At 36.2% G+C, this 17,484-nt stretch overlaps 1 protein-coding gene across 10 annotated transcripts in view; it reads left to right on the forward strand.

Moving 5' to 3' along the window:
* dclk2a (doublecortin-like kinase 2a) overlaps positions 1-16,637 on the forward strand; it is a 77,077-nt gene extending 60,440 nt beyond the window's left edge. For 7 of the 10 annotated variants that reach the window (XM_053622096.1, XM_053622098.1, XM_053622099.1 and 4 more), the window contains 6 exons: positions 379-512; positions 724-801; positions 1,611-1,707; positions 3,842-3,922; positions 4,135-4,248; positions 14,113-16,637. In XM_053622096.1, coding sequence (XP_053478071.1) covers positions 379-512; positions 724-801; positions 1,611-1,707; positions 3,842-3,922; positions 4,135-4,248; positions 14,113-14,391 — 783 coding nt within the window. In that variant the 3' untranslated portion in view covers positions 14,392-16,637. Of the gene's footprint in view, positions 1-378; positions 513-723; positions 802-1,610; positions 1,708-3,841; positions 3,923-4,134; positions 4,249-6,359; positions 6,962-8,927; positions 14,091-14,112 lie in introns of those variants that run through there. The other 3 variants (XR_008385628.1, XM_053622105.1, XM_053622104.1) reach the window with 3 other exon arrangements.
* Positions 16,638-17,484: the final 847 nt, after the last annotated feature.

The raw sequence follows: 17,484 nt of genomic DNA on the forward strand, positions 1-17,484 counted from the left end.
TTATTATAATGTATTTATACAATACAACATATCTGATTATTAAACCTATTTCTAGGCTTTTTTTATTTATTTATTTATTTTTTACAAAAAGCTTGAACTAATCTTTTTCTATATGCAGACAATATTTTTTTTTCTAATTTTAAGTATTTATTTTATTATTTTTTTTTTTAAAAAAGAAGCTAAATGAATAAATAATTTTTGCTATACTGTACTGTATACTGTAGTGTGTAGGTGTTTATAATGCCAAGAGGCGTTTAGGAAAAGCTCTGAAACCCCAGTTATGATTTCATAAGCACTTTAAATGTGTCACCCTGTGTTTTTTTTTTTTCTTCTTCTTCTTTGTGTGTGTGTGTGTGTGTGTGTGTGTGTGTTGCGCAGGTGTGCGAATATCCAGACGGCACCAAATCTCTGAAGCTGGGGGACTTCGGTTTGGCGACGGTGGTGGAAGGACCGCTGTACACCGTGTGTGGGACCCCAACTTACGTCGCCCCGGAGATTATAGCAGAGTCGGGGTACGTCAGGAGAATTTTTAAGACTCCACTTGTGGTAGAAATCAAAACCGAGAGCCAGCTGTTTAGATAATACACTTTTACACGATTCCTCATTCAAATTCTGCCTTCTAGGTGTGTTTATATACACAGGAATGCAATATTAATACATCAAGGGATGTTATTTTCACATTGACACTGACTCGTACACACTTTTTTGGGCTGGCTCTCATAGGTATGGTATAAAGGTGGACATCTGGGCAGCAGGTGTGATTACCTACATCCTGCTGTGTGGCTTCCCACCTTTCCGGAGGTACAGTACACACACACACACACACACACACACACACACACACACACACAGACACTTCAAAGAGTCACACCGGAGTGTGATGATATACCAATAGAAAGACACACAATACAATTTTTTCCATCATATATTTTCGCAGGCAGTATATCTCTGGATAAAAGGTGTTTATAGTAAACCTGTATACTATATAATATATGTATGTTATACTGTAACGTGTACATCGTTTCATTTCAAACGCATCTCCACATGAAGTTTCACACAGCACTGAAGCACACAGAGAAGCCCACATGCAGGGTCATCTAAAGGTCAAACGCCCTTTTATTATTTTTGTCTTTTGTGTGACGCTTTACAAGCAAATCTCTGTTCAGCCAATGAGAAAGCAGTAGGTGTGACCTTTTCGGTTTTCACCGTTTCACCTTAGTTGGTTTGGTTTCTTTAGCAAATTAAAGCAAAAACTTTTAACATGCCCCTCAAAAAAAATAATAATCCCCACAAATATTAAGAGCACTGAAGTCCAAAAACACATTACACATGTCTTTTGATGGTCACAGATGAAGCTAAATGAAATCAAGGTGTATTGAATAGGCTAAAGCTAATTTGTTGTCTTTTCGGTCGATCAACTCGTTGGATTGTCTAAACTGTGTTTGCGTAAGAATCTTGAAAAAGTTCATCTGAGGAACTCCATTAGTGCATCAGGACTTCTGTTGTATTACAAGGACATCAGTAATTACAATGGCTGTTGTGTAATGTCTTTGTCCTGTTCATATTATTGTACTCAGTGTGTGTGTGTGTGTGTGTGTGTGTGTATACAGTGAGAATAATGTGCAGGAGGAGCTGTTTGAACAGATCCTGCAGGGCCATGTGGACTTTCCCTCTCCGTACTGGGACAACATCACTGACTCGGCCAAGGTGGGTGAGATAGATCACCATGCCGCATGACGCATCTTTCTGTCAAAAATAAAATCATTTTTATATAGACAGTTTATAAAGGTATTGGTGTATTTCTTAGAGCTCTACAAGCATGTCATCTGTTCATCTATGGTCCAATCCTCACGTGGAGAATGCATACTGTACATTACAGATGTACAGATGTGTTGTATACTACAGATGTGCTGTATACTACAGATGTGCTATGCACTACAGATATACAGATGTGCTGTATATTACAGATGTGATGTACACTAAAGATGTGCTGTACACTACAGATATACAGATGTGCTGTACACTACAGATGTGCAGATATGCTGTACGCTACAGATGTACAGATGTGCTATGCTCTACAGATGTACAGATGCGCTGTACACTACAGATATACCGATGTGATGTACACTTCAGATGTACAGATCTGATGTATAGTACAGATGTGCTATGCTCTACAAATATACAGAGGTGATGTATGCTACCGATATACAGATGTGATGTATACTACAGATGTACAGATGTGCTGTACACTACAGATATACAGATGTGATGTATACTTCAGGTATACAGATGTGATGTATACTACAGATGTGCTATGCTCTACAGATATACAGATGTGATGTATGCTACAGATGTACAGATGCGCTGTATACTACAGATGTACAGATGCGCTGTATACTACAGATATACAGATGTGATGTATGCTACAGATGCGCTGTATACTACAGATATACAGATTTGATGTATGCTACAGATGTACAGATGCGCTGTATACTACAGATATACAGATGTGATGTATGCTACAGATGTACAGATGCGCTGTATACTACAGATGTACAGATGCGCTGTATACTACAGATATACAGATGTGATGTATGCTACAGATGTACAGATGCGCTGTATACTACAGATATACAGATGTGATGTATACTACAGATATACAGATGTGATGTATACTACAGATGTACAGATGCGCTGTATACTACAGATATACAGATGTGATGTATACTACAGATGTACAGATGCGCTGTATGCTACAGATATACAGATGTGATGTATACTACAGATGTACAGATGCGCTGTATACTACAGATATACAGATGTGATGTATACTACAGATGTACAGATGAGCTGTATACTACAGATATACAGATGTGATGTATATTACAGACGTACAGATGTGTTATGCACTACAGATATACAGATGTGATGTATATTACAGACGTACAGATGTGCTATATACTACAGATATACACAAACACACACACACACACTCTCTTCTGTCTTCATATCTTACACTGTCTATTGTTCTCTGTCATATTTAGCTCACCCCCCCCCCCACACACACACACACGATCCACTGCTTCCTGCTCTCTTTTCCCACACACACTCCTCCGCTTCCTCTCATTTCTCATGTACAAGATTCTCTCTCCTCTCCTTCTTCAAATGATAATGCTTATGTTAATGTTAAGCCCACAGACTTCACTTCTTTTCTGTGGGCCTTTGATGGAACGCGGAAACAGCGAATAACTGTGAAACGACGGCTGAAACAAAAAACGCTTTCCTTACAAAGGTGCCGGAGTCTGAGGCCTTCCTGATTTCAATAAACTGGAGATAATGTTTGGCGTAGACTCGTGTTTCTGCTGTTTGAAAACATGTAATACAAGAGAATCTGGAGAAAAAAAAATGGAATAGAAGGGAGAAAGCTAAAGTACTTATGTTACTTATGGAAAGTTCATTATTTACCCGTAACATCACATCTCGGAGTGTTTTATTCCTCTTCTACCACAGCTTTCTTTCCATTTACGTGTTTTATATTTATTAAAATACGACACATCGTACTTTTGATCCGTTTATTAATGTTGTTGCCTTTAATGTTGTGGAACATCCTCAAAACCAGTTCGTCTCTGTTATTACTTACATTAAAGCAGCTATAAGCAGTTGTTTCATCCAGTTCTAATAGATAGAGGTAAGGGAAAGAAGAAAAAGATCTTATTATAAGAAAAAAAAAATAACAAACTGCTTTAGAGACCGTGTATATCACATTCTAAATTTATTAGAAATGCTGCTGAACTCGAACTTGAATTTTGTGCATTCGATTGTCACATGACCTGTTTTGCAGGAGCTGATTGGCCAGATGCTTCAGGTGAACCCTGAGATGAGGTACACGGCAGAAGATATTTTGTGTCACCCTTGGGTCACGGTGAGTGTGTGTGTGAGTGTGTGTGTGTAACAATATCTATCATTAGATTCGTTATTTCACTGTTCCACAAAATAAAACAAAAAAAAAAACAGCGATACAGATGAGATGATATTCTGTATTACTACATTTTCAGAATTGGGTGTATTTGTGACGTGTATTGTGTTTATGTAAACATTTGTGACGTGTATTGTGTTTATGTAAACGTGTACCAGGACGACGCTGCAGTGGATAACAACATGAAGATGGAGGTGATGGGGAAGCTCAAGAAGCACTTTACGTCCACACAGAAAGAGGGCAACACCACCGCCGGAGTGTCTGTTATTATGGTAAGACCAAACACACACACACACACACACACACACACACACACACACACACATACAGACAGAGAGTATATATGTATTACGATCTGTGTAACATCATTATTTGACGATAATCATCACCGGAATTTGAAATCAGATCCGGAATCTAACGTTAAAGTAATAGTTCAGCCAAAGATGAAACGTACGCAGCACAAATTTTCCCATAATCACAATCAGTTAGCTAAGACGTGTTATGGGTCTAAAGTTTATTTCAGCCTCATAGATTTACACTGAATCCATGAAGCTGATCGAGTAAATGAAGACGATGGCGTCCGGTTTATCGTCACACACTCGCACGATAAAAGATTGAGCGACTCTCTAAAGTGTTTGTCAGGGGTGCCAATATTTACGGTATAGCCATAGCATTTATGATTTCTGATGACTTACCACAGCGATACGTGACACACGAAAACTACTGTGTGTTCAGCTGAAACAGCTTTCCAAACAAAAACAAGTCAAGTTCATAAAAGCAAATTCACCGAAGGGGAAAGGACGCGCGAAATGAAAGACGCAACTGTTGTCGCTAGCAGTTACTTTTACTTTATCCAGGTGAACTTTGACCTGTCAGTAAGGGTTCGGAGGTTATGATTACGACTTGTTCAGGTGTTCAGTCAGAAGTTTATTTAGCCTGAACGGTTAACATGCGTAATTACCGTTTACTTTAGGAAGTCACGTTCATATTGATGGCTGCCATGACGCCGGGTTATAGACACACCCCCAACTCGGAAACTCAGGGTTTTCATGCTGCTGAGAGTTTAATCAACACCTTCCGACTTCCCAGTAGAAATTACGACTCTCCGACTCGTAATGCGTTTTATGTCTGACTTCAGGTGATCTCTCTAACACAGGAAGTAGGAGTTAGTTACAGTTACAATTATATAGTGTTTTTCTAGATACTCAAAACGCTTTCGCATTGTATGTATGGGGGGGGGGGGGGGGTTCGATCTCCTCAACCACCACTAGTGTGTAGCATCCACCTGGATGATGTGACGGCAGCCATAGTGCTCCAGAACGCCCACCACACACCAGCTATTAGTGGAGATGAGAGTGATGTCGCCAATTTAGAGATGGAGATTATTAGGGGGCCTTGATAGAGAAGGGTCAATGGGTATATAAGGGTTATAACACTATTCTTTTACAAGAAATGTCCTGGGATTTTTCATGCCTACAGAGAGTCCGGACCTCAGTTTATCCCATGTAAAAGAAGGTGCTGTTTTTCCAGTGTGGTATCCCATCACTATACTGGGACATTAGGACCCACACAGACCACAGCATGAGCACCCCCTGGTGGTCTCACTAATACCACTTCTAACAGCAACCTTAGTTTTCCCCAGGAGGTCTCCCATCCAGGTACTGGCCAGCCTCAACACTGCTTTGCTTCAGTAGGAAACCAGGCAAGAACTGCAGGGGGATATGGCTCAGGTGGGAGGATCCCTTGTTGGAAAATTTCCAAATTCCCAGTTTTCCGTGCACGCAACAGTAGAATAATACGATTTCCTGAGTCGTAATTACGACATCGTTGTAGCGTCCACGTAATTACGAGGTGATTTCCGAGTAAATATCTAATGATTAAGTGGCATTTTCTCTGGAATTTACCTCGCTGTATTCTCAGAAACAGCTTGGCTCACATCTAAATACAATTATAATAATTGATTCATTTATTCATTAACTAATAACCCTTACATAAAAATGACGCACAGGGAGTTTATTGTGGGAAAATTCCTGCTAGAAATGAATTACATGTACCAATCGAATGAGAGAAAATGGTGGAAATTTTATACATGTTTTTTTCAGCATTTTTTGGCTGAACTATTCCTTTAAATATTCTCAAATCTAAGCACAGATAAACATGTCTTATATATAATAAAATAAAATGTACAATCAATCAAGCTTTAATCCGTATGCACAGAGCTTCCCAGAGCCGGACAGATTACTGTCTTAAATAAATCAGATTGTTTTTTCTAAATATGTTAGAAGTATATGTTCCCTTTTGATTGTTAAATAATCCCGTGTGTGTGTGCGTGTGTATGTGTGTGTGTGTGTGTGTTTGTCCTCCCCTGTCCTCTGTCTCTCAGGGGGATTTGTGGGTGAAACATGTCAGTCATTTCCTCTCATGTACACCATTCATGTCTAGGATTCCTGTCTGTATATGACTAAAGAGGATCTTATACTATAGTTTCTTCTTGTAGTGCTCTCATCCTTACTGCACTCATACACTCATCACACTCACGCTGTCCTGGCAGCTCGAGACTCATCGGGTTTGTTGTAGTGACCTGCTCGCATCGCTGTGCTTTAGATTAATATTCACTTTCAGAACTTCCTTGCTGTCTTTGTACTGATCACATAGAGCAGAATATAATGACAGAAGAGAAATGTTAGTGGAAAATAGACATGTTCTGATAACTGGTTAAACTAAAGCACCGCTAAATTCCGATTGGTCGGATTATACTGTACGGCTGCTAATCACAGGTTTGTAGTCATGCATTCGTTCTAATATGTTATCATTTCTATTATTAAAACATATCCAATAACATGATTAATCAGTATTATTAATATTTATTTTGGTAATGTAGTAGTTAGTAGTAATTGGTTAATAATAAAAATATTATTAATAATTATTGTCATTATATTTCTACATAATCTGTTATTATTATTATTATTATTATTATTATTATTATTACTAACTATAAATAATAACGTGATTAATCATTATTATTCACATTTATTTTGGTAATGTAGTAGTTAGTAGTAATTGTTTAATAATAAAAACATTGTTAATAATTATTATTAATAATGATTGTTATTGTATTTTTACATAATCTGTTATTATTATTATTATTATTATTATTATTATTATTGCTATTATTATTATTACTAACCATAAATAACATGATTAATCAGTATTATTAATATTTATTTTGGCAATGTAGTAGTTAGTAGTAATTGTTTAATAATAAAAACATTATTAATAATTATTGTTATTGTATTTCTACATAAGCTATTATTATTATTATTATTATTATTATTATTACTAACTATAAATAATAACATGATTAATCATTATTATTCATATTTATTTTGGTAATGTTGTAGTTAGTAGTAATTGTTTAATAATAAATACATTGTTAATAATTATTATTAATAATGATTGTTATTGTATTTTTACATAATCTGTTAGTATTATTATTATTATTATTATTATTATTATTACTAACCATAAATAACATGATTAATCAGTATTATTAATATTTATTTTGGTAATGTAGTAGTTAGTAGTAATTGTTTAATAATAAAAACATTATTAATAATTATTGTCATTATATTTCTACATAATCTGTTATTATTATTATTATTATTATTATTATTATTATTATTATTACTAACTATAAATAATAACATGATTAATCATTATTATTCATATTTATTTTGGTAATGTTGTAGTTAATAGTAATTGTTTAATGATAAAAACATTGTTAATAATTATTATTAATAATGATTGTTATTGTATTTTTACATAATCTGTTATTATTATTATTATTATTATTATTGCTATTATTGCTATTATTATTATTACTAACCATAAATAACATGATTAATCAGTATTATTAATATTTATTTTGGTAATTTAGTAGTTAGTAGTAATTGTTTAATAATAAAAACATTATTAATAATTATTGTTATTGTATTTCTACATAATCTATAATAATAATAATAATTATTATTATTATTATTATTATTATTATTACTAACTATAAATAATAACGTGATTAATCATTATTATTCACATTTATTTTGGTAATGTAGTAGTTAGTAGTAATTGTTTAATAATAAAAACATTGTTAATAATTATTATTAATAATGATTGTTATTGTATTTTTACATAATCTGTTATTATTATTATTATTGCTATTATTATTATTACTAACCATAAATAACATGATTAATCAGTATTATTAATATTTATTTTGGTAATGTAGTAGTTAGTAGTAATTGTTTAATAATAAAAACATTATTAATAATTATTGTTATTGTATTTCTACATAATCTATAATAATAATAATAATAATAATAATAATAATTATTATTATTATTATTATTACTAACTATAAATAATAACATGATTAATCATTATTATTCATATTTATTTTGGTAATGTTGTAGTTAATAGTAATTGTTTAATGATAAAAACATTGTTAATAATTATTATTAATAATGATTATTATTGTATTTTTACATAATCTATTATTATGATGATGATGATTATTATTATTGGACTATATATAAACATCTGTTATGTGAAATAGCGTATTCATGGCAGGACTAAATAAAAAACAAAATGCAATTTTCATGATCCCGCTTTAAAAAAAAATATATATTATTTTGTATATTATTTTTCAGATTGCGCAAGGCGTATGTAAACGTATGACCTCAGCTGTAGATTCAAAGGCAAAATGCTTCACAGTCACATTATCAAAACCCATTAACACGTTAAATGTCATTAATATCGGCTAATGCCTATTCGAGCAGATTTGAGATGAGCCGCTGTGTGAGTTGAGCGAGAATTTGAGAAGTTGAGAGAGTCACGGGCAGCTCTGGGGTCTCCGAGTACTCTATTCTTACAGATTGTGAATTTCATCCAACAGTTTGAGATCTAAATCCAGAGCTGTATCTGTGCACAGCCCTCGTCTCTCCCAGGACCAGACGATGCCCGCTGCTGGATTCTGGGTATTTGACTCCAAATCTACACCTCCGTCGGACAAATCTAATCTCTTTACTAAAGCTTACTTCGTCTGTCCTGACTCTTCTAGATCTGCTGCTCTTTGCGCTGTTGCAGTGCCTCCTTCTGGTCTCATGGTTTGCTCCGGCTCTTACAAGTTTAGATTTCTGACCAAAAGCCTTTTCTCTGCTAGAACACACCCTGTCCGTGTTTAGGAAAAATACGTAAAGGAATACTCCAGTGTTTTGCAAAGGGTCAGTGGTTAAAGGCTCTGGGTGACTGATCAGAAGGTCAGGAGGTCAAGCCCCAGCACTGCCAAGCTACCACTGTTGGGCCCTTGAGCAAGGCCCTTAACCCTCAACTGCTCAGTTGTATAAAATGAGATAAATGTAAGTCGCTCTGGATAAGCGCGTCTGTCAAAAATGTACTGTAATGTAAATGTAATGTCCATCCTCTCCACTGCATCAGTAGTGTACACATGATTACCACGGATAAGAAATCGGACTTGTTTCCCGTGTCTCGGATAACGTTACAGCCGAAATAAAAACCTCACGAGTACCGATACGTGGATTTCTGTCGAACGGTTTAATGAATTCTTCACTCAAAGGTATTTGTAAATAAATCCTTTAAAAAACTGGAACATGGAAGCATGATTGGCGTTCGTGGTAATGAAACACGCAGTGCCGTTGCGATGAGTAAAGATTCGGTTGAAAAAACGCTGGAGTACTCCTTTAATCAGATCCTCAAGGACTGGAGCTAGATATACAGTATTGTAACTCCTCTCAGTCTCAACCTCTCCATGAATCAGTGTCTTTTCACCTCATTCCCAGCTGCCCAAGTCTCCGTCGTGTTGTCTGTGTCGCAGTGTGTTGAGTCGCATGTCGTTTCTTTAAGCATCATGCAAAGCTAATAACCGCTTAAAGTATTAACCCTGTCTGAGGAAGACATGTCGGTCTTTCTCGGTCACGCGTTCACAAGTATTTCACAGGAAATAGTGCATTCAAAGAACAATGTACGTTATTCACCGTTATTAATTCACCATGTATAGGAAATGTGCTGCCTCCTTGTGGCCAAAGTGGAATTCCTGCTTCTCTGACCGCTGCGTGTGTGTGTGAGAGAGAGAGACATTCAGATTTAAGTGAAAAATAAAAGCTAATTTGTATTTCGGATTTTTTTTTTCTAAAGGAAAGTTAATTGTTAGCAAATTTTTGGCAATGATCCGCACTTTTGTATTCTGAAATATCCTGTAATTGAGCTCCTACCTGCTTCTTTTTTCCGTCAACGTTTCACAAACGAAAACCTTCAAATCCACAGATTGGTATGCGAGTGCCATTCCACTTCTCTGAAGGATTCCCAATTCATATCCATTAGATTAGCAAGTATTAAAACACTCGGCGCCATGCCGTTCTGGGAAAATATTCGACAATAACACTGTGTAGAGCTTTTATTCTTTTCCTTTAACAGCTCGTCCCAAACGGTTTTCTTCGTCTCATACCACAGCAGTTTGAATTAATGAATCAAATATTCTATAAGTCACACTTTTTTTATTTATTTATCCGTTTGTAGTATACACATATAGTGTTGTAGAACCTTAAACACGCGAAACAAGTTATTTCACGTTGTCACGTACATTATTACAGCTATAAAAGGTACTGAATGTTACATAGTGCTGACACTGGAGACTCCTTACATACTGTAAATGTTAAATAAACGTCTCCGTGCAGAAAACTCCGGCATGTTAACAGTGATACGTTTTTCTTTGTTAAATAACTCTGCACTTTAAAAATAAATAGAAATAATAATAAACAGTTTATTAGATTGTGCCGGAATACTGTCCGAGCTGCTGTTATAGAAAATGAATCAGCACCTTCTGACCAATCAGAATCGAGAATTTAACAGTGCTGTGGTGTAAGACTACATTAAATCGGAAGCAGTCAAGGTTCACGTTTAAAAATCTTGACAGTCCCGATTTTGCGTTCGGAGAAACGAGCGCGGAATCAAGCAAACTCGACGATATTCGGAGTAGCGTGCTGTTTTTCAAAATTTCCACAGATTTTGCGCCCAAGATGGGTCATGTGACGTTAAGACTTTAGCCCAAGATGTGTCATGTGACGTCATCACGGCGCACGTTCAGTTGAAAGCCCTCTTCGATTCACGTGCGTCAATCATGAGTACAGCTAAAAGATCTCGTTTACCGATGAACATCACTGCGAAATTGCAATTTCACCGATTCAAGTAGTTTTCCACAAAAAAGCACCAAAAAAAAAAAAACCCAATTGCTGGAAAAATGCCGAAGCATTTTTATCGAGCATTTTTGGCCGCATCAATCACAAAAGAACTCCTGTGCGGACTGACTAGAGTCCCGGAACTACGGCCAATATTTTGTTCATATGTTGATTTGAAATACTTTCATACTGTGATCCTACAGAGAATAAAATCAGTCAGAGTCTCATACCACAACTAGACAAACATATGTTAAAAATGTCCCAAATTATTTTGTAAATTTGTTCTCTTGGTTAAAACACCACTAACCAGACCTACAGATCATATTTCCCTGGTAATTATCGATAATTTTCCAGCCAGTGATTTGCCCACCCCTGGACGTGAAGATTCGATATCAGTTATATAGATAAGATATGAAGTATGTGTTAGGGGTCCTTCAGATAAAGTGTTATGGAGCTGTAGAGGTGTGTTTGTGCTCTGTATGTTGTTGCTATGTATGCGTTCTGTGAGTAAGCCTAGTCTCTGTACCTCTGCTTCTGCACCCCTCCATCGGCATACCTATCCTCTGAGTAGCTCCAGGCCAATGGTATGTACTAACACTAACAGCTCTGCTTCTTACACCTGGCTTCTGTCTTCTCCATCCATGTCACACACTTCCACTGACACTGAGGGAGAGTGAGCAAAACACCAGTGAATATTTATTTATGACAGCCAGGCTCACTTAGAACTGGACAATGAGGAACTGAAATGAATTTAATGGGGATTATGTCATGAATCTACACAAAACAGTTCATAGTGGGGGGAAAATTCTACAACGTCTAAGGGTAATGTGCAGCATGATGCTGCCGCCACCATGCTTCACTGCTCTAACAGCTTGCTTCATATTGTAACACTACAAAATGTGGAAAAGTTCAAGGGGGTGAATACTTGGGAAATCTACCATTTCTTGTTAAGAAAATTTTTGTTGTAGTTGTTGAAGTTCCGTGGACATGTTCAAATGAGCATACGTGACTGACAACTCTCTGTCAAAGTATCATCCTACTGAATTATAGAATTTTAACAGCAGGCTACACTCGCTTGCGTATATTTCACAAGTATTGCTAACAAGGTTAGTTTCTCACTAGGTTATTTTTTTCATAGATTACCTTGTCCCTAGGTTAGTTTTCCCTTAGGTTAGGTTTTCACTAGGTTACTTTTTTGCTAGGTTATTTTTTTCCCTAGGTTATTATTTTTTTTTTTTGCTAATTTAGTTTTTCACTAATTTAGTTTTTCACTGGGCTAGTTTTTTGCTAGGTTAGTTTTTCTCTAATTTACCTTTTTTTTGCTAAGTTACTTTTTCACTAGGTTGCTTTTTCACTGGATTACTTTTTTGATAGGCTAATTTTTTTGCTAAGTACATTTTTGCTAGGTTATTTTTCACTAGGTAACTTTTTCACTAGGTTACTTTTTTGCTAGGTTATTTTTTCCCTAGGTTATTTTATTATATTTTTTTGCTAATTTAGTTTTTCATTAGTTTAGTTTTTTGCTGGGTTACTTTTTCACTAAGTAGCTTTTTCACTAGGTTAATTTTTTGCTAGGTTACTTTTCACTAGATTACTTTTTCACTAGGTTACTTTTTCACTGGGTTTGTTTTTTTGCTAGGTTATTTTTCACTAGGGTACTTTTTGCTAGGTTATTTTTTTTCCCTAGGGTTTTTTTTTTTTTTTGCTAATTTAGTTTTTCACTAGTTTAGTTTTTCACTAGTTTAGTTTTTCACTAGGTTACTTTTTCACTGGGTTTGTTTTTTTGCTAGGTTATTTTTCACTAGGTTACTTTTTGCTAGGTAATTTTTTTCCCTAGGTTTTATTTATTTATTTTTTTTGATAATTTAGTTTTTCACTAGTTTAGTTTTTAACTAGTTTAATTTTTCACTAGGTTACTTTTTCACTGGGTTTGTTTTTTTTTTTTTGCTAGGTTATTTTTCACTAGGTTATTTTTTTCCCCAGGGTTTTTTTTTTGTTGTTGTTTGTTTTTTGCTAATTTATTTTTTCACTAAGTAACTATTTCACTCAGTAACTTTTTCACTAGGTTACTTTATTTGCTAGGTTACTTTTCACTAGATTATTTTTTCAGTAGTTTAGTTTTTCACTAGATTAATTTCTTGCTAGATTCATTTTTTACTACATTAGTTTTCCACAGGTTAAGTTTTCAGTAGGTAGTTTCTTAAGTCAGTTTTTCAGTAAGCTGAGACCTTTTCCAGTTTAAGTTTGATAATTTTGTTCAATAATATAACCAGTCCCAAACATAAGATTTTCTCATTCTAAGGTATTTAACCATTCTAAAATGTTGAAACAGTGAAAGTAGAATATTCCATTTCTTACAACATATGCATCACAATATTTAAAAAAATATATATTTAATATGTTCATTTTAAACATGTTAAATATTGTATATTATGATATGTCTACATGCATTGTTTTTGTCGAACTACACAGTGAATTCCTCACATCAAAACAAGCTGATCAGCCAGTCCGAGGAAATAATGTGTCAGGAATTTCACTTATGTTTTCTCACTCTCCTTCACACCACAGTTAATCTGCTTTTCCTTCTAATTTTCTATGTATTAAGGTACTACATACATTTTTGCTATTGTTTTTTTTGTTTTTGTTTTTTTTTAAATAAAGAAGCTTTCTAAATACAGAATTAAACAAACCCAAACCAGAATAAGAATATTAAGAATAAGATAAGGACTAAATGTGAGATATAAGATGAGTACTACTGAATTCTTAAAACAGTTTCACACTGTCTTTCATTCCACGTCCATTTCACTTCATAACCATAATCTCTCTGTGTCTGTTTTCCACCTTCCATGCACACATGACCTCTGAGCTCTTTATCTCTTTCTGTAGAACACAGCTCTAGATAAGACAAAGCTGCAGCTGTGCCGTCGCAGTCAGGGGAACAGCGCCGCCCTGTCTGAAAGGGAAGGAGGATTGGTACAAAACCGCTTTGAGAAGAAATGCCCCTCTGGTTTATCAGAGGATACCAAAAGCCCTGGAGCCGCCCCTCTTCAGGCTTTTCCCTCCCTCTTGCCCTCCTCTGATGCCCCTCCCCTTTCGTCCACCCCACCCTCTCCTCAGTGCAATGAAGAACCTGGCGAAGAGCGAGCTTTCGAGCGGGAGGAATAGATCCGCTTAGAACAAGAACAACAACCTGGAGAGGAAGGAAGACTGACAAAAATATATACAATACATGTTCCGTCGATTGAAATCCATTCCAGCTTTTGGCTTTTTCTGGAGCTGTTGCTTCCTCACAAATTTTTTTTTCTTTACTCTTTTTGGAAACAAAAAAGAGATATAATGATGTGAATTTTAAAGGCCATTGAATTTTTTATATTGAAATGTAAACACTGAATTCATAGCATTGAAATATATTACTTCAAAAAAACACACATTTGTATCTATTTTTTTTTTTTGGCAGTTATTTCTACCCCTAGTGTTCACAAATTCATACTCAATAACCAATAATTATAGTTCAATGCTATAAATTCTGTGGTGTTTAAATGTCTTTATTAAGAATTCAGTGCAACTTTCAAATCTGTTTCCATACACTCTCAATGCTGGAGCTGCTCGAACATTCCTGATTCATTAAGGGCTTTCCATTCCATTCCAACCGCTTATTCGACACAGGGTTGCGGGGGAAGCCTGGAGCCTATCCCAGGGAACTCGAGACACAAGGCATGGGACTTTCTGGATGGGGTGCCAGCCCATCGCAAGGCGCAATCTCATACACATTCACACACTACAGACCATTTAGAGATGCCAGTCAGCTTACAATGCAGGTCTTGGGACTGGGGGAGGAAACTGGAGTATCCAGAGGAAACCCCTGAAGCATGGGGAGAACCTGCAAACTCTGCGCACACAGGGCAGAGGCAGGAATCAAACCCCCAACCCCAGAGATGTGTAGCAGACATGCTAACCACTAAGCCATTAAGCCAGTCACAATTCCAGTCCTTCCAGTCAGGGATGGATTAATAAATCCTGACTAAGCAGTGACTCCATGGACCTAACCCACCTTGTGTCAACACTTCACCCTGGTGGTGGTTGTATAACGGTGTGGGGAATATACAAATTCGGCCCCTTAATGTATGTAGCCCTTACCGTCCTACCCCACAACCCAATACATGCAAAATAACCACATACATTACTACATTACATGTCTATTATGAGAATATGAGTAGTCTCTTTAGTACACAGAAGGCAGTCTAACATTATGTATCTGGTTTTCTTTCTCGTTGTTTTTTTTTTTTTTACCTCCCAATCTTGTTGACTAAATTGTCTAGCTTTTTAACAAGCTCTAACCAGCAGTGACAGCGAGTTCATTTTTAATCTGATCCATTTGGGGAAAGTCTTTGTATTCTCTTTCCTTTTTAAGTATTTTTATCATCAGCACACTTTTACAAATACTTCGAGGTTTATTTTTTTCAATCTGTTTATCTAGCTTGAAGTGCACTGAACTTATTGCCATGTATATGGCACGTTCGAGACGGCTTGTGCTGTGTGACACAGTGCTTTATTATGCTGGAATGTTAACCATTATAACATGAGTAAATCATGGCCATAAAGGGATAATGATAATGAGTCTTTATTGATCATATACATATGCACAGTGAAATTTTTTTCTTCGCATACCCCAGCATGTTAGGAAGTTGGGGTCAGAGCGCAGGGTCGGCCATAATACGGCGCCCCTGGAGCAGAGATGGCTAAGGGCCTTGCGCAAGGGCCCAACAGTGGCAGCTTGGCAGTGCTGGGGCTTGAACCCCTGACCTTCCGATCAATAACCCAGAGCCTTAACCACCACTGGTTTTCTACTGGTTTGTATGAAGGGGCCCAATTTGTGCCCAAAAAACATTCCCCACACCAACACACCACCACCACCAGGCTGAACTGTTCCCACAAGGCAGGTTCTTTCCAAGGCTTCATGCTGCTGAGGACAAATTCTGACCCTGCCATCTTAATATTGAGCACTATAGCGCGCGCTGCAGGACTGACACCCTAAAAATGTTAATGCTTCACTTTGAGGTTCACTTACCGAATATTATTTATTACATTAATTAACGAAAACAAACCCCACACTTAAAACATAAACGATTTTTTACATCATGGTAACGTTAAGAAAGCCGCAAACCAATTGAAAGAGCCAATTACAGGCGTAAATATTGGCACCCACCATTTAGCCTCACTGAATAATTTGCTATAATACAAATATTAATGGCTTCTAATTAATTCTGGTGTATTAAAGCTGAAGTTGGTTTCTTCCTGCTAACTAATGCAATAAATAACGTTACTCAAGGGAACCTCGATATAAAGCGCTACCATTAAAAACACTACATTCGCTGTTTAAGTAAAAAAAAAAAAAAAGTATTAAAAAAAAACCCGCTTAATTAATGGGATTTGTATCTGTGGCCTCCAGCTGTGCTGTCAGCGCTGCACATCTGTCTGTGGCATGTCTACATTCCCCGAGGGAGTGTGAGACGATTTTGTAGTATGAGTGTATATACGCTGTGTTTGAGCGTTGAAAGACGAGCGTCTGCCTTTAGCAGGTATCTGAGTGTTTTTATTTATTTTTTGTGAATCGATGAGCGTGAGCGGCCGCGTTTAGTGTGATTATGAGTAGTGAGTGTGTGAGTGAGGGAGTGAGTGTGTGTGAGTGTGTGTGTTTGGACTATTAGTAAACTTGAAAATGGGTTTCATTTTTCTCGACTGTACAAGAAGAAATGAGACATTTGCCTTGGAATAAATAATGTGAAGGGCTGATTGTGGGTTAATTAGAAGGTTAATTAGAAGGTTAATTAAGAGGTTAATTAGGAGGTTAATTAGGAGGTTAGCGCCTCTCTGCTGTAATATGCTGTAATTCCGCATTAGTTCTGCTCTCATACCTTCATGTTGGAAGCATGGTGGTGTTTTTATCAGCTCTTTGATTTTTTTTCTTCTTCTTTTTTTTTTTTTTGCTAACGTATTTAGAAAGATAAAGTCGCCTCTTAAGCTTTACTTTTTACTTGAGTCTTTTCGCTTCTCTGGATAAACAAATAAACACTGACGCATGATATATTCCTGTATCTGAATATAAACTCCTTTTCTCTGAGACACACACACACACACACACACACACACACACGTTCAGCAATAATCCTTATTCCATTCAGCATTATATTCAGTGTATTAGTTCTGCTGTTGTAAGAAACCTCACACACTGCAGCTTTGAAACAATCTGTTCCTCAA

Source organism: Ictalurus furcatus, chromosome 3 (genome assembly GCF_023375685.1).
Source record: "Ictalurus furcatus strain D&B chromosome 3, Billie_1.0, whole genome shotgun sequence".
Taxonomy (NCBI): domain Eukaryota; kingdom Metazoa; phylum Chordata; class Actinopteri; order Siluriformes; family Ictaluridae; genus Ictalurus; species Ictalurus furcatus.